At 45.0% G+C, this 17,644-nt stretch overlaps 1 protein-coding gene across 1 annotated transcript in view; it reads right to left on the reverse strand.

The window, feature by feature from the left end:
- Positions 1–17,644, reverse strand: part of LOC107297560 (male-specific lethal 1 homolog) — a 59,774-nt gene that overhangs the window by 15,235 nt on the left and 26,895 nt on the right. Inside the window, exons 3-4 of the mRNA XM_015826920.2 lie at positions 10,817–11,193; positions 5,552–5,616 (exon numbers count right to left, since the gene is read on the reverse strand). Coding sequence (XP_015682406.2) covers positions 5,552–5,616; positions 10,817–11,193 — 442 coding nt within the window. The remainder of the gene's footprint in view (positions 1–5,551; positions 5,617–10,816; positions 11,194–17,644) is intronic.

Here is a 17,644-nt window from a genome sequence, read left to right on the forward strand (position 1 = left end):
TCTAGGAGCCGGGTGCAAAAGGCACCGCTCCTATAAAAACAGCTACCCCACTGATGGCTAGTCACCCTGACGAAGCCGGCAGGAGGCCGGCGAAAGCTAGGTGTTTTAATGTTTTAATAGCAATAAATTTTTGTAACTTTTTAATCTCCTGGTGGTCTCACTGCTTGTGACCCTTCGAACATATATATATATATATATACATATACATATATATATATATATATATATATATATATATATACACACACATATACATACAGTGCATTCAGAAAGTATTCAGACCCCCTTTCCTTTTGTTATGCTGCAGCCTGAATCTATAGTTGTTGAAATTCATTTTTTCCTCATTAATCTACACTCAGTACCCCATGATGACAAAGTGAAAACAGAATTTTAGAAATGTCTGTAAATTTATTAAAAAGAAAAAACTGAAATATCACATTGGCATAAGTATTCAGACCCTTCACTCAGTACTTTGTTGAAGCACCTTTGGCAGCAATTACAGCCTTGAGTCTTTTTGGGTATGACACGACAAGCTTTGCACACCTGGATTGGGGGATTTTCTGCCATTCTTCCTTGCAAATCCTCTCAAGCTCAGTCAGGTTGAATGGCGACCATCGGTGGGCAGCCATTTTCAGGTCCCTCTAGAGATGTTCAATAGGGTTCAAGTCAGGGCTCTGGCTGGGCCACTCTAGGACATTCACAGAGTTGTCCCTAAGCCACTCCTGTGTCGTCTTGGCTGTGTGCTTAGGATCATTGTCATGTTGGAAAGTGAACCTTCGGCCCAGTCTGAGGTCCTGAGCGCTATGGAACAGGTTTTCATTGAGGATATTCCTGTACTTTGCTCCATTCAGCTTTCCCTCAACCCTGACCAGTCTCCCAGTCCCTACTGCTGAAAAACACCCCCACAGCATGATGCTGCCACCATGCTTCACTGTTGGGATGATATTGGGCAGGTGATGAGCGGTGCCTGGTTTCCTCCAGATGTAATGTTTAGAATTGAGGCCAAACAGTTCAATCTTGGTTTCATCAGACCAGAGAATCTTCTTCCTCAGAGTCTGAGTGTCCTTCAGGTGCTTTTTTGCAAACTCCAAGTGGGCTTTCTATGTTTTGCACTGAGGAGAGGCTTCCATCTAGCCACTCTGCCATAAAGCCCAGATTGGTGGAGGGCTGCAGTGATGGTTGTCCTTCTGGAACTCTGTCCCATCTCCACACAGGATCTCTGGAGCTCAGTCAGAGTGACCATCGGGTTCTTGGTCACCTCTCTTACAAAGGACCTTCTCCCCTGATTGCTTAGTTTGACCGGGCGACCAGCTATTGGAAGAGTCCTGGTTGTGCCAAACCTCTTCCATTTGAGAATTATGGATGAGAATTATGGAGGCCACTGTGCTCTTAGGAACCTTCAGTGCAGCAGAAATTTTATTGTAGCCTTCCCCAGATCTGTGCCTTGCAATAATCCTGTCTGAGCTCTGCAGGCAGTTCCTTTGACCTCATGGCTTTTGCTTTGCTACAGTATGCATTGTCAGCTATGAGGCCTTCTGTATAGAGGTGTGTGCCTTTCCAAATCATGTCCAATCAATTTAATTTACCACAGGTGGACTCCAATCAAGGTGTAGAAACATGTCAGCAACGATCAAGAGAAATGGGAGGCACCAGAGCTAAATTTCAAGTGTTGTTGCAAAGGGTCTGAATACTTACGCCAATGTGATATTTCAGTTTTTTTCTTTTTAATAAATTTACAGACATTTCTAAAATTCTGTTTTCACTTTGTCATTATGGGGTAGTGATTGTAGATTAATGAGGAAAAAAATGAATTTCAACAACTGTAGAATCAGGCTGCAGCATAACAAAATTGACAAAAGTGAAGGGGGTCTGAATACTTTCTGAATGCACTGTATATAGGTAACGTGCTGTATCTGAGTTTCCTCTCTTTCCATTTTCTGATGGAAAACATTCAAGTCTGCCATGCTATGTGCCATGTGTTCATAAGAAGAGGATTTAAACTTCATTTTATGATGCGTTATCCTAGGGTAAAAGGAAATGCGAACTGAAGATGTTCAGGAGTGACTCCAACTTTGCTTTTGGGAGGCCTGATATGTTCTTTATATCTTTGCAACACCAATGGAAAAAATCTATTTATTAAGATATTATTGGTTATTACTTTTCCCATCACTGTTTATAAACACAATACTGTCAAAAAATATGACTCATCTAAAGATGTTTGTTTAGAAGCAAAGTTGGAAAACAGTTAGGAAAGATAAGCAAAAGTTAGGTTAGTTGTGGTGAAACTGGATAAGTTAATTACTGTAAGCAGTTCCAAATATAGATGTTATACATGAATAACTCTGCAAATCAATCTTTCATTTGACAGTATTTTATTTAAATGATAGTGGTTAAGCTCCTCATAGCACATCCCTCAAGTGTGAATAAAAGACACATTCTCACAGATACTGCTTGCCAAAGAGTACTAGTTGAGGGGCAGGATTGGATTAGTTTTATCAAAATTGAAATGCTTATATTACTACAGGGATTTTGAAATTGGTCCTTCTTTGGTATTTAATTTTTCTCTTTGAAATGCTGTGACGGTATTAGTAGTATATTCATTTTGGTTTTGAAAATTATTGTAGGCAGTCCTTATGACAACAAAAGGTACAAAGGCCCACATCCTGCCCCCACCTTTAATGTTATAGAATCCCTCAAAGTCATTCCACCCAAATTTGACAGTTTTCCATCTTTTGCCTACAGTCTTTTTAGAAGAAAATAAACAGAAAAAGCCTTAAGTAGAAATAACCAATCAATTTCATTTGTAAGTTCAAAAATTCATTTCAAAAGCTATGTTCACTTCTTTGGTGATCACAAAGACCCTAATACTTACACCAACTCAGGGCTCAGAAATCAAATCTCCCTCCTCCCTTCCCCTCCAGTTACTGGCTAAAAAAAGGATGGTCGGGCCTGATATAGGATAAAAAACCACAATAAAAATAAGTGTCTTGCAGAATCACCATTCAATTGCCCACAAGAATAGGCAAGGTTGAGATATTGGGGGTTTTTTGCAAATAAAACCCAAGTAGGATTAAATATTGTAATAAAAATGTCATAAAACAAAAAATGTAGACCAGGGGTGTCAAACTCAATTTTATTGAGGGCCGCAACAGCATTGCGGTTGCCCTTGGGGGGCCGGGTGGGTGTGGCCAGGGTGGGTGCAGGCTACTGGGTGGGCGTGGACGGAGTGGGTGTGGCCTATTGGGTGGGTATGGCCAGCTCTACATCATTCGCGTCAAGGGTGCCTGTGGGGGCCTGGGCAGGAGTGGGACAGATCTGAGGGTCTCTGGCAGAAGAGGGTGGGACCAGGGCAAGTGCCAAGGCATGGTCCACTGGAGGAGCCTCACCATTCCTCTCAGGCCATGCGGGGGGGGGTGGATGGTGGTGCGGGCTGCCCGGAGCCCTGGGCAGCAGAGGTCAAATGCCCAGCCTGGCCCTCAAGCACCTGCGGCACCAAACCCAGCCCCACTTCCCCAAGGGGGCGCCCAGCTGCACTTACCTCCTCCTCAAGGCTACTGCTGTTGTGCTTCCTCTCCTTACCCAGGTTGCTCATGATGGGTACAAGGGCAAAGTCAGAGGGAGGCCCATTCCATCTCCATGGGAGGAGACCCGGCTTTGTATCCAAAGTTTCATTAGCAATAGGATGGGAGACCCCCAGGATAGGCCAGGAGGAGGGGGCAAGGGGATGGTGAAAGGGCAGCAGGGCAGGACTAAGGCAGGACTTCCCTCAGACCCTCCCTCTCCTTCTTTCCTTCTTTCCTTTCTTCCTTCCTAAGTACAGAGTGGTGGGAAAATATTTGAGATGAAGGAGGGAGAAAAACAGGCAAGAAACGCAGCTGGGGAGGTGTCACCCTTCCTGAGGAATGAAGAAACGCACCATCACCTGGAAGTGGCCAGCACATGGCCCTCACCTACTTCACATATCTGGCTTGGTGGGCTCTGGGGGAGGGGATGCCATGAGCAGTGTGAGAGTCAACGTTACCTGTGCAATGCCACCCAGCCCCCAGCCTGCCCGGTTTCAGCAGGCAGCAAGGCGCTCTTCCTCACAGTGCTGACAGGCTGAGCCAGGCGGCACAAATCTGAAAAGAAGTGCGACGACGCCCAGCCCCCAGCCTGCCCGGTCTCGGCAGGCAGCAGGGCGCTCTCCTCACAGCGCCGAGAGGCTGAACCAGACGGCGCGAATCCAAAAAGAAGCGTGATGCCGCCCAGCCCCCAGCCTGCCCGGTTTCGGCAGGCAGCGGGACGCTCTCCTCACAGCGCTGAGAGTTTGAGCTGGGAGGTGCGAAGCTCGCCAGCTTTGCACCTTGCCTGCTGAAACTGGGCAGGCTGGGGGCTAGGCAGCATTGCACTTCTCATCAGTTTCGTGCCACCCGGCTCAGCCTCTTGGCGCTGTGAGGAAAGCGCCCCGCTGCCTGCCGAAACCCCTCCCCATCAAGTTGGATATGTGAAGTAGGCGAGGGCCATTTGCTGGCCACTTCCAGGCGATGGTGCATTTCTTCATTCCTCACAAAGGGTGACACCTCCCCAGCATGCACCCAGGGGGCGGGGCCAACATTTCAGGGGCTGGTTCCCCGCTGTTTCCAGACGGTCTTGTGGAGCTAAGACTGAATGTGTTTCAGCATAGATGGCCACCACAAAATTGTACATTGGCTCCCAACTGGCCTGGCCAAGGCAGCGGGGGCCATTCCCGCACTGTTTCCTGGATGACTTGGCGGGCCACATGAAACCACTTCGCGGGCCACATCTGGCCCCCGGGCCTTGTGTTTGACATGTCTGATGTAGACTGTCAATTAGCATTAGCAACCAAGGCCCTGGAAACTAGATGCCAAAAATGCTCTTCACCTACAAGACTCCTCTGGAGAGTTTTCTTTATTTGACAATTAAAAATAATAAATAAAATAAAATAAAATAATAAAATAAAATAATTGTCTCATCCAACACTATAGCATGACAATAAACCCTGTGAAATTTTCCTGAAATAACCCCCTTGGGAATCAAGTAGGCTGATGGTCAGCTTTGAAAATTCTGAGCCAAGACAAAATGGCTGCTCAACATTCTCATGAAAATAACTGTCAGTACAAGAAGCCCCACTTTGTTCAGATTAGTAAACTACCTGTTTTATACTGAAGGCTAAATGTAATTTGCAAACTCAAAAAACCACCATAACATGCTAAAATTGTAAACAGTTTTATTACGTAGAGTACAAGACTTTGCCTTTTAACTATTCCTTGGACTGCAGAGAACATGTCAGTATGTCACTAGAGGATATGGATCCAGAATTTTCTGCACTTTTGGAGAAGTATATTTGGGAGCTTATTTAGAGGTGAGCTGAATTTATCAGAGGCTCAATGAATTAATTTTTTTATTCATGAATTTTCACTGCTCACTGGCAAATATAGAAAACTATACATTTCTTCTTCCATAACAGCTTCCTAGGCTACCTATTCTACATCAGCAATTATACCTAGTACATGTTGCTTAGTTCTTGCTGTAAAGTGATTTGCTTACATACCTCTAAAAGTTCAGATGAATTCAGATCTCTCAGGGGCTCTACTGTGTGGTCCCTCCATGATGGAACTAGAAAGGGGAAAACAGTGTTATGATACTAATTTTAAAGTATTTAAATAAGGAAGCTAACAGTGTACCCATCCAAATGTTCTGAGTTAAATTCAGCTTAGATATTTCACTAGTATTAATTACTTTACACTTTCCTATCTTTTATTTTCCTTTTCACCATTCTGCATGCATAAGTAAATTATGTCCTCTTTAGGGAACAATTTTTCAGTATTCTTCATCTGAAGGCTTGAGTTTAACTTGCTGTCAAACTTACTTTGTAAAACTTCCCCACACCCACACAAATGCCCAAGGTGGGTTATATAATGCCTTCTGGTTTTATTCTCAAACATCCTTTGACAAAGACAGGGTTTGCTTTTGGTTTCTCAGTCAGATTTGGAGTTCAGCAAGGCTTTAATTTCAGCAATGTTCAAATATTACAATCCAAACTGAGTGCTATGGAATCATAATTAGTCAGTATTAAGAAACCACTTTTATATAATTTTATAGATGGTTTTTATTATTTAACAACACCATATAAACAACCATTTACTATCTTCCAGAGTCAACAATCCAGAGCTGAGCTGCAAGGATCTTCCCTTTTATCAAATTGTACAATCTGATAAAAATTAAAATTCTCTTATAGAATACAGGATGGGTTCCTATATCATACTAAGCAATAATATAGTTCATCTGATTTTGACTTAGCAAATTATATAATCTAGTCATTGTGGCAAATAAGTCATGGTTTATAACAATGTGTTTTGGGAACCAGATAAGCCAATACACAATCAAACCACTGTATGACTATGTGTTACTACAACCAATGTTTATTACATATATCTTATATAGTTTAAAGTAGATATTCCAGTTAAAATTATCTAAGAATTAACTTTAGCCAAGCTTTTATAAATGAAATCCATAAAAGCCCATTTACCTACACATACCTATATCACAATGTAATTGATCAGTGTCCTAAAATTACAAGCTAAAGTGACAGTCTCAATAAAGGATAATATTTGTAGCTCAGGGTTGAAAAGAGTGGTCCTTGATGCTCTCTGAACCTGGTTGTTTTCTTGCAGTTTCATTACCCAAAACAGTTAACATTGTCAGTGCTAGTAAGAAGTGGGGTTTGCTCTCAGTTTATATTCTAGTGGCTTGCCCTGTAAAATGAGTCTCTTTCAAACTATAAATTGCTGCTTATTTTTCATAAAGCAACTGCCTATTTTACCATCATGTGCTGGCTGTTAAAACAACACTGCATTTTCTACCACACTTGTAAAGTTACCTGGAACATTTTTTGAAAGTTGCCAAGCTAATGTTTTGAAGAGAGATTAACACTCTATAGTTTATATCAGGTGATCATTTATCTAAAATATTCACAGAGGCCTCACAAACTAGGTCTTTATAGCAAATCATTACCAAATCTTCTGAGTTTAAATCAGCTCTAGCTTTACCTGAAGAATTGGCTAAGCATCACAGGATCCTGCAAGAGACATTGGGCTCAGTGTTTTTAAAAAAGAGAAATGGATTCATGAATGCTTATTATCCTTGAGAATTACAAATGAAAGTTTTCAGAGTATTTGAGGCACATGACCAGGTAGCTATTTTCATTGTTCCTGACATCTGAACTGCCTAAAGTAACAAACTGGCTGCAGTTGGAAATAAGCTGCTGGACTTAATGAACCTTTAAACAAATATAGCAAGGCAATTATTAAGACACAAGGCCTTATTACATTAGCAAAAACAATAAAAGAAAAAGCTAACTTAGAAGAGGAAAAGGTGTCCATAATCTGGTGCGAGAGAAAAAAAAACTCTTTCCCAACCTTCAAAAGGAAATTACTTCACAGCTTCTCCAATAAATATATATTTTTGCCATTTTGTAAGACACTGTAAAAAGAATAGCAAAATAGCTCATTTTTTGTCAGGTTCAAACAGGTGAAATATGGGATGACATCAAAAAAAAGTCCTAGATACTTGTGGCTATCCTCTTATCTGACTGACACTGCGTAATGCCCCTCCTCTGAAATAAGGACATGTATATTAAGATGCTCATCTGTAAATACAGCTAGTTCTCAACTTACAACCGTTCATTTAGTGACCATTTGAACTTACAACAGCACTGAAGTGACTTACAAACATTTTTCACAGGATTGTTGCAGCATCCCTGTGGTCATAAGATCAAAATTCAGACACTTGGCAACTAGCATGTATTTATGATGGTTGCAGTGTCCTGGGGTCATGTGATCACCTTTTGCGACCTTCTGACAAGTCAATGGGGAAGCCAGATTCACTTAACAACCGTGTTACTAGCTTATCTGCACTGATTCATTTAACAAGTGTGGCAAGAAAGGTCGTAAAATGGGGCAAAACCAGTGGTAGGATTCAAATATGTGAACAACCGGTTCTCTGTGTGGATGCCGCTTCCGGAAGTCCATTCTGGGCAACAAAAAATTAGCTACCGGTTCTGCCGAACTGGTGTGAACTGGCTGAATCCCTCCACTGGGCAAAACTCACTTAACAAGTGTCTTGCTTAGCAACATAAATTTGGGGTTCAATTGTGGTCATAAGTTGAGGACTACCTGTACTTCTTTCCATGTCCCAAATTTAGTTCTCATGTATAAAAAAGTTTGCTGAAAGTATGCTTGCAATGGTTTAAAGTCTCAGACATTATGCTAGAAGATCCTTTTAATTGCCTATAAAGATAAAGCAACTTAACTATCATGGCTTCTCTTTAGAAAACCTGAAAACTGTAGTTCAATAAAAAAAAATGAAGTGATTTCAAATGATTCAATATTTTGAGAAGACTGGAATCTACAAGATCAATGAACACTTTTTTTTTATTCTTCATCTTTCCAAAATTTCAGCTCATGATCTTGTCAGCTACAATGCTTTCCTTGCTATGTAAAGTCAAGGCTCAATTCAGTAAATTATGTAAATATTACTTTTTATCATATATTTTACAAAAGAAATTTGGAATATTAAATTTAGAATGTTATCTAGATGAAAACTTTTTAATAATGCAGAGTACAGAGTACAGTATTACTAGCAGCTAGAAATGCTGATTCCTACAAGAGTCTAGGCCACAGTGCAGATAAATTCTGGATAGCTCAAAATCCATTATTCATAGTCTCTCATTGTCTAATTACTTACACAAACATACTATCATTCAAAGGTTATCAGTCTGTCTTCTATTACCAGCACCATTTATACACACAGCTAAACAAACATACTGTACCTTCATGTTTTATGGAACATTTTAGCAATTTTTAACCTATGCAATCAGAATTAAAAATAAGAACATGTACACATTAATTTACATAATTGAATTTGATCTTGTCTGCATAGCACAGTAGGTCTGAATGTCTGCAAATATTGGCTTACATAACCACAAACACTGCATAACCACACAAACACTGCTTAGTCTGCTCCCAGGAACAGCTACACAAGCTGTCAAATCTCTTTCCATGGCTAAATTATGATGACACCATACCTAGGATCTATAGTTTGTGTTCTTATCAATCTAGTACTAGAAGTCATGCTTTGTTCATGTTTCTGACCATTGACTTATAAGAGGCAAGACAAGGATCATGGTTTAAAGAACAATCTGATTAAAGACTTTCATTTATCCATTCCCACTTATAGAAGGGGTCAATTGGCAGCAATTGAATAGTGTGTGGCAGCACATTAGCTCAGAATTCTAGAATACTTGGCTCATTGTGATGTGTGAATCCTTTCATACTATGTTCCAATGTAAGGTACAACTGGAACTTTGCCACAATGCTACACTATAGGTATCATTTTGACTTAATAAACTTTACACCATATCTTAGCATTTTGTTACATCGGAACATTGGCAATTGTCTTTATCCTTTTTTAAAATAGTCTGATCAGACGATCTTAATCAGGGTTCTGTTTGCTAATCCATCTCTTCTAATCCACAGCAGGGCCAACTTTTACGAGGGCAATTCGGAAATAAACCTCTGTTTGGTTATCAATGACAGACACTCTCAGATACAGAACTTTTATTATACACATTAGAAAATTACAACATTACATTACTTTTTGACATAATCGCCATTCAAATTGAGGCACTTGTCATAACATCTTACAAAGTTTGAAATTCCTTAGTAGTAGTCACTCGGCCCCAAATCTGGGCTATGGGGGGGTGATCAAAAACATCCCAACGGAACTGCTTCAAAAGTTCTTGGGTGCGTCTAGCGGCGTGCAGGCGAGCATTATCGTGAACCAACACCACACTGGAAGTGGTGCCATAGAAAATCCTGCCAAATGTGAAGATGCCAAAGGAGTACTGCTAGTGAAGTTCATAGAGCGTGGTTTGACCATCAATTCAGACGTCTACTGTGAAACATTCCGAAAACTCAGACAAGCCATCCATAACAAGCGTCGGGGCATGCTGACTTCCGGTGTGGTGTTGGTTCACGATAATGCTAGATGCACCCAAGAACTTTTGAAGCAGTTCCGTTGGGATGTTTTTGATCACCCCCCATAGCCCAGATTTGGCACCAAGCAACTACTACTAAGGAATTTCAAACCTTGTAAGACATTATGACAAGTGCCTCAATTTGAATGGCGATTATGTCGAAAAGTAATGTAATGTTGTAGTTTTCTAATGTGTATAATAAAAGTTCTGTATCTGCGAGTGTGTCATTGATAACCAAACAGAAGTTTATTTCTGAATTGCCCTCATATACCCAATCTGTAACATGAAGCCCATTTTAATCACACTTGGTTTTTTGCCTCGTCCTTCATTTCTACTTTTTCTTCTGCTCCACTTTCCGCCTTTTTCTTCATTTAAAGGTAGAATAGCTGCTGATTGAATGTGTACAACCAACCCCTCCACCCATCATGAAATATCATGAAAGGGAGCATTATGGTGACAGAAAGGGATGTTTATTGCATATATTGTGAGAACATTGAGACATAAATGTCACTGTTATTCATAAATATCACCACAGGTCACTAAACTAAACAGGGTGGTTGATCTTCATACTCTGCTCACATGCAGTCTACAGCAGGGAGGGTTTCAAAGCCTTCGATAATCCAGACCCAGCATCAGCATCACTCAGAAATGGAATGTTGCTCTCTAGCTGTCTTCAAGTGTTCAAAAGACTCTTTAAGGAGACCCCCAATTAATAAGTTCCATGCCCCCTCCAACCCAACATCAGGCCAATCACCACAAAGGCACAAGCAAGCCTCTTACTTGCTACAGTCTCCTCCTTCTTGGGAGAAGGCTCTCGCAACAGTGAAGGGGGTGGCTGGTGCCAGCAACACAAGTACATTTCAGTGGTGGAAAGATACGGCAAATCTTCTATTTCACTGCAGGAGCCTTTGTCCTTTGAATGGCACACAGGTCCTTTCAACGGAGTTGGAGACTTCAATTGTGTGTCCACCAATAATCGAGTTTTCTCTGGAGTCTCCTGACTTCGCAGTTCACGTCTGCTTATTGACTCAGTTAAAGAACTACTGGGTTCCTCCTTTAATGCAGACACCTTTGGCATTTTACAATTGACTTTTGAGAATTCAGCTACCAGCTTCTTCACTGGTGTTTTCCTCTCGGCACTTCCAAACACAGATTTTCTGCAAAAGGACAGGGAAAGGAGCTAATAGCAGCAAATAGAAAAAGGCTGTAAAGGACTTATCAGCTCTTATCATCAACCTAATTAAAAATTAGAAATCAAAATCCAACAATTTCTCAGATCTCAAATTTAAAGGGAATTCACATATGGGTTTAAGAAGAGTTTTGAAGAAGTCACAAGATTTAGTTCAGCACAACTATAAGGATCTCAGAACTCGGAATCATGACAAATCAACAAAAGTACTATCTTATAGCTCCTGACCAACTAGAGATACTTTATCACGTATCAATAAAAACCCTACTTGAATGAAGCATTTATCTCAAAACCAGCATCAATAGATTGTGAATCGGCAGCAGCATAAGTCATGAGCTCTCTATCTGAAATCTCACCTCATTATCACACCATCTGTAAATATGGAGGAGATGTAATAGCATTAATATTCCTTTACAGTGAAGTTGTAGGGTTTACTGAAAGTGTGCATAAAACATTTTCAATGCTAAAAAGAGTAGTAATTAACATTTCTCCAGCAGGGATGGTGTAGAGTCCACAGAATGGGTTAAATTCAGTCTTCCTGCTCAGACTAAGACAAAAAAACTTTGCCACGCCTCTCTCTGGGTGTGTCTCCCCAGTTTTTTGTCTTAGTCTCGAGCTCAGCAGACCTTTTTTTGCAAGGCTCCCTGGCTAGGCCAGATTAAATTTATTTTTTGCTTCAATTGGCTTTATTTAAAATTGAAATTCTAGGAATTTGATAAACTAATTGGCTACTACAAAAGAATTTTCCTATTCTGTGAGACAGGGACTCTGTCTTTGTTTCCCTGCTGCCCCTCGGGGCTTGAAAGCGGGAGGCTGCAGGCTCCGTTCGAGGGCGAGTCGAACGGCAAGCCTCCGCGATTCCGAGGCTCAGCTAGGCAGCTGAGATCAAGCTGCAGGGGACTTCGGAGCTCATTCCTTTGTGTGGAGGTCGCGGGTGAAAGCTCCCGGCCTTCGGATCGCTGAAGCGGCTCTGCCTTCACCGCAGGGGGTTCTTTGAATCGTTCCTCGCTTCCAGCCTCACTTCGGATCGCAGCAGCTGCTGCACTTCAAAAACGCACGTTCCTGGGACCAGGGGGGGGGGGGAAGTAAGGAAGGAATCCTTGCCTGCCCCTAAGCTACTATCCAGGATCTTCAAGTTTCCCTCGCTCCTGATTTGGCGAGGCTGAATTTCTTGCGGCCGCCATTTTGAACCGCATGGTCTTAGCGAGGGCGCCTTTTCACCGGGCCACGTGGCTGACGCCATTTTGTAGGCCGAGTCTTATTCATTCTCCTTTGCCTGTTCTGCGGGGATAGTATATTGGGTCACGTGACGGAAGTCATTTTGCAGGCCTCGTGATAAAAAAAAATAAAAAATAAAATAAAAAAAAATAAAAAAAAATAACAAATAGATTCTACTTGTTCAAGTAAAGGGTTGTATACAAGGGCCACGTGGCAGACGCCATTGAAGGCCTACTTGATTTTTTTCTCTACTGTATCCGTGTATTGCCAGAGTGCCTTGGTCTGTGAACAGGCCTGTTCAGGGGGGAAAGTACTTGTCTCATAGTCACCGCAGGTGCTGTGAACTTCACGTGTAATTTCGTGATTGGGACTTGACTGCATTGTACAGCTCAAGGTATTCATTCTGATTTTATATCTAAGGCAGAGGAGTGAAGAGTTTCCTGTTTGACCACCTGTTCCTATTAGTCAGTGACCTTTAGTCACAGGGCCTGTACAGGCAGTATTAGAACGCTGTCTGGCTGCTCTTGCCATTGTTAGCTGTTCAGAGCGAGGATCGTTTTCCATCTCTGGCTGCGTGATCTGCGTGTTAATTTTTCCCCACCTCTGGGTACGACTGCCTAGGAGTACCCAGACTACAATGGCAGACAGTTCCTTGCCCCAGGCAATTCAGACCAGTGTCCCCCCTGCGCAAACAAAACGCAGATCAGAGGAAGTAGCAGTGGAGGGAAAAAAGAAAAAAGCTAAAACCAAACATTTAATTTCAAAGGAAGTGTCTAAAACAGCCGAGCGAGAGGCCTCAAGGAGGCACCTAGCATTGGAAAGAGAATTCTCTAAGGCGCAGAGGCTGAGGTCCACTGGGGCTGAATTGGTTTCCCCCGCCCCATTGGACGCCCCTTCGCTAGAGCCTCATTTTGCATCATCACAGGATGATCCACTATCTCTGTCTCCTCAGGGGGAAACTGAGCAGGTTGGTCCTCATCATTCCTCCTCCTCTTCTCCGTCCCAGCAAGCGCCAGTGAGCAGACATGTCCCAACTGGGGTTGGGGCCAGCTCCAGGGATCAAGAGGAAATGTGGTCCCAGAGTCAATTCCAGGCCTTTATGCATCATGCATTCAAGCAGTTTATGGCATCTGCCGGCCGAGACCAGGAACAGTCACACTCCTCCCCTACTACACCCGCTCCACCCCCCCAGGAGGGGCAGTATATAGGGCCTCGTTCTGATGTTTCAGAGACTTCATCGCAAGTAGGGGAGGGGGGATCATTCGACATAGAGGCAACTGACAACATATTGTCAGAGGATGAGGAACCAGCTCCTGAGCAGGTGACATCCTCAGGTCTTTTTGATCCTTCCATATTCCGGTCCATCCTATTAAAGGCCATAGCCACGGTTAAACTCACCTCAGCTCACGAGGAGACACCTTCTACCTCCTCTAATCAAGAGACCAACCCTCTGTTTGCAGAAAAGGTCAAGGAGGAGCCTCAGATCCCATGTCCTTCGGTGTTTAGGACCACGGTGGAAAAGCAGTGGTCGTCACTAGCTTCCACGCCTTCTCCAAGTAGTCTGGATAAAAAGCTCTATAATGTTTCCTCTTCCTTTGCATCTCTTTTAGAAGTCCCAACTGTGGATGCCCCGTTGGCTTCTTTGTTCTCCAACACTGCTGTTCCAGGGGACATGGCAGAGTTCTTAAAGGCAGAGGATAAAAGGTTTGAGTTCTCGTGCCGCAGGGCTCACCAATCTTCGGCTTGGGCAATAAGGGCTGCCACCTCATCCTCCTTCGCTCGTGCTGCGATCATGTGGCTACAGGATCTCCAGGCCCTCATTCCACCAGATCAGGTCAGAGCTCACCAAACTCTAGGCAAGATTGTAGCTGCTTCAGAATACATTGCTGATGCTTCTCTGCATTCGGCCAGATGCTCGGCCCGTTCAGTTGCTGCCACGGTGGCGTCACGCAGACTTCTCTGGTTGAAACAGTGGCGCACGGATCTAAAGGCAAAGTGGCGCCTGTCTACTTCCAGGTACAGTGGAACGAACTTATTCGGCGCTGTGCTTGACCCTCATGTCATTGAGGGCAAGGACAAGCGAAAAATTTTGGCTCACCCATCCAAAAAGTTGGAGAGGCGACCCCAACTCGGTTACCGTAGGTCATCCTTTCGCTCCGGCGACTCTTGGGAGTGGAGGCAGCACTTTCGGGCCGGGCAGTCCTGGGATTGGCCCAGAGGCTCATGGTCCTATCTTCCTAGGCAGGATCGCCAACAGGACCGCCAGGGTGGTGGAGCCAGGGGTCAGTCCCAGAACAAGCGTCCCTTCAGGGGCTCAGGCGGCCGGCCATTCAGACGGTCCAAGTGACGCCAAGGGGGATTGCCCCATTGGGGGTCGGCTGGCTCTGTTTTACGACGTCTGGGAGGGCACTACCACGGACGCCTGGGTCAGGGAGACCATAAGACACGGTCTCTCACTAGAGTTTCAATCTTTACCCCCAGATCGTTTCATACAGTGCCCGGTTTCAAACAATTCTTCAAAGGCTTCTTTAGTGTCAACAGCAATCGCCCACTTATTAGACATCAGGGCCATAGAAAGGGTTCCTCCAGACCAGATAGGAACCGGATTTTATTCCATACTGTTCGTGGTCCCCAAGGCCTCAGGAGGATGGAGGGCGATACTGGATCTGAAGGGTCTAAATCGCTTCCTTATTTACAGGAAGTTCAAAATGCAGACCCTAAAGTCCATCCTGGCAAGCATCAGAAAAGGGGACTTCCTCTCCTCCATCGACCTGACGGAGGCCTACCTTCACATTCCGATCCTACAGGAACACCGCAGATTTCTGCGGTTTGCCTACGCACACCGACATTACCAGTATCGGGCCCTCCCCTTCGGTCTCTCCTCAGCCCCCCAGGTCTTCACAAAGATCTTGGCCGTACTGGCGGCTCATCTAAGGATGAGGCCAGTGCGAGTACAGTGTTACCTGGACGACATACTCGTGCAGTCCAGATCCCTCCACTCAGCCCAGTCAGATCTGGAAATCACAATCCGGACTCTTCAGGATCACAGTTTTTCCGTAAATTTCAAGAAGAGTCACACGACTCCCACAAGACAGCTTGTCCATCTAGGAGCGCTGATAGACTCAGATCTCTGCGAAGTTTATCTCTCCTCAGAGTGCCAGGTCAGCATTCGGATGCTGGCCCGGCAAGTCCGAAGGGAAAAATGGGTGCCCCTGGTGCGACTTTCACAACTCCTGGGGAAGATGGTCTCTTGCCTAGGCATCGTTCCGTGGGCCAGGCTTCACTCCAGGAGTCTCCAGTGGTTCCTCCTCCCCTTTCAGAGACACAACATCAGTGCATCCAAAACGAAGGTCAGGGTTCCACACCTAACACGGGTTTCACTGCTTTGGTGGACTTCATCCGCCCTATCCAGAGGTACTCTTTTCAAGGAACCGAACAGGATCACCCTGACCACAGACGCCAGTCTGTTCGGTTGGGGGGCACATCTTCACAATCACTTGGCACAGGGTCGGTGGTCCAGGTCAGACCTGGTCCACAACATCAATTGGCTAGAGTTCAGGGCCATTCACCTGGCCCTTCAGGAGTTCTCACCCCTCGTGACGGGGAAGCATGTGCTGGTCCTGACGGACAACATTACGGCCAAGGCTCACATAAACAAACAGGGAGGGACCCACTCTTGGTCCCTCATGCAGGAAGCCATGGCGTTGGGACTTTGGGCGGAGTCCACTCTGAAATCCATAAGAGCGGAACACATTTCGGGGGAAGACAATCGCCAGGCGGACTCCCTGAGCAGGGCCACCATAGATCATTCAGAGTGGAAACTAGATCCACTCCTGTTCAGGGAGGCAGCCCACAGGTTCGGACAACCAGTCCTAGACCTCTTTGCCTCCCCGGCCAATGCACAGATCCCCAGGTTTTTTTCCAGATTCCGGTCAGAGCGGGCGGAAGGGACGGACGCCCTCCGGAGCGTTTGGTCCAAGGGCGTGCTCTATGCCTTTCCTCCTCTCCCACTGCTCCCAGCGACTATTCGCAAACTCCTACAAGAGCGAGCGGAGCTAATCTTAATTGCTCCATTTTGGCCGCGTCGGCCGTGGTTTGCAGATCTGGTGGATCTGTCGCTCTCGCCACCGTGGAGAATCCCTCCGGACCGAATAGCTCTCAGTCAAGAGAACCTCCAACATCCGGACCCTCAGTGGCTCCAACTAGCCGCTTGGCACTTGAGCGGGAAGGTCTAACTAGGTTAGCATATTCCCCTGGGGTAATATCTGTTATCCAGGCCTCAAGGCGCCCATCAACCAACAGGATCTACGATGCCACTTGGAGAAATTTCTGCTCCTGGTGCAGGCAACAGCATCTCTCGCCGCTATCTGTCACTATCCCACACATATTAGAATATTTGCTTGAGGGACTAAATAGGGGCCTGTCAGTTAGCACAATACGTAGACAGGTAGCGGCGTTGCCGACAGTTCTCACTTGCGAGAACCATGATTCATTGTCTCACCACCCAGCGGTTGGTGCTTTCCTTAAGGGCGCTGCTAACACAGGTCCTCCTACGATCCATCGTTGCCCGTCCTGGGATTTGACCAGGGTACTACAAGCGTTAACCTCTTCTCCCTTTGAACCGCTAGGTTCATGTTCCCTAGACTTCCTCACCTTGAAGGTTGCCTTTTTGGTGGCTATTACATCGGCCAGGAGGATTTCAGAGCTAGCTGCTCTATCTGTCAGGAAGGATCTCTGTATGTTCCACGAGGACAGGGTGGTCCTCAGGTTGGATCCTGCATTTATCCCTGGTACTCCCCAACTTCTGTCCCAACCCTTCCCATCGTCTGGAGAGAGGGTGGCACACCTTGGACGTGCGCAGGGCTCTGCGTCACTACTGACAGTGCGCATGCCCGAAAAAGATGGCGGACGGTCCGTAGCTCCGCTGTGGTGGAGCTGAAGATGGGTAGGGGGGGGGCTTTGGAGACCCCCGAAGAGACCCCCGAAGAGACCCCCGTTTGCCGCTCGCCCGTTTGCCCGTTTGCCGCTTGCCTGTTTGCTGCTCGCCGCTTGCCTGCTGCTCGCCGCTTGCCTGTTCGCCTGTTCGCCTGTCTTCATCTTCGGCGGCCTCGGCGGCCGCGGCGGCTTCGGCGGCGAGGCCCTTCCGTCTCCGGCGGCGAGGCCCTTCCATTTCCGGCGGCCCCGGCCTGTCCGCCTTCGGC

Source organism: Protobothrops mucrosquamatus, unplaced genomic scaffold, assembly GCF_001527695.2.
Source record: "Protobothrops mucrosquamatus isolate PMUCROS unplaced genomic scaffold, P.Mucros_1.0 scaffold3382, whole genome shotgun sequence".
Lineage (NCBI taxonomy): Eukaryota > Metazoa > Chordata > Lepidosauria > Squamata > Viperidae > Protobothrops > Protobothrops mucrosquamatus.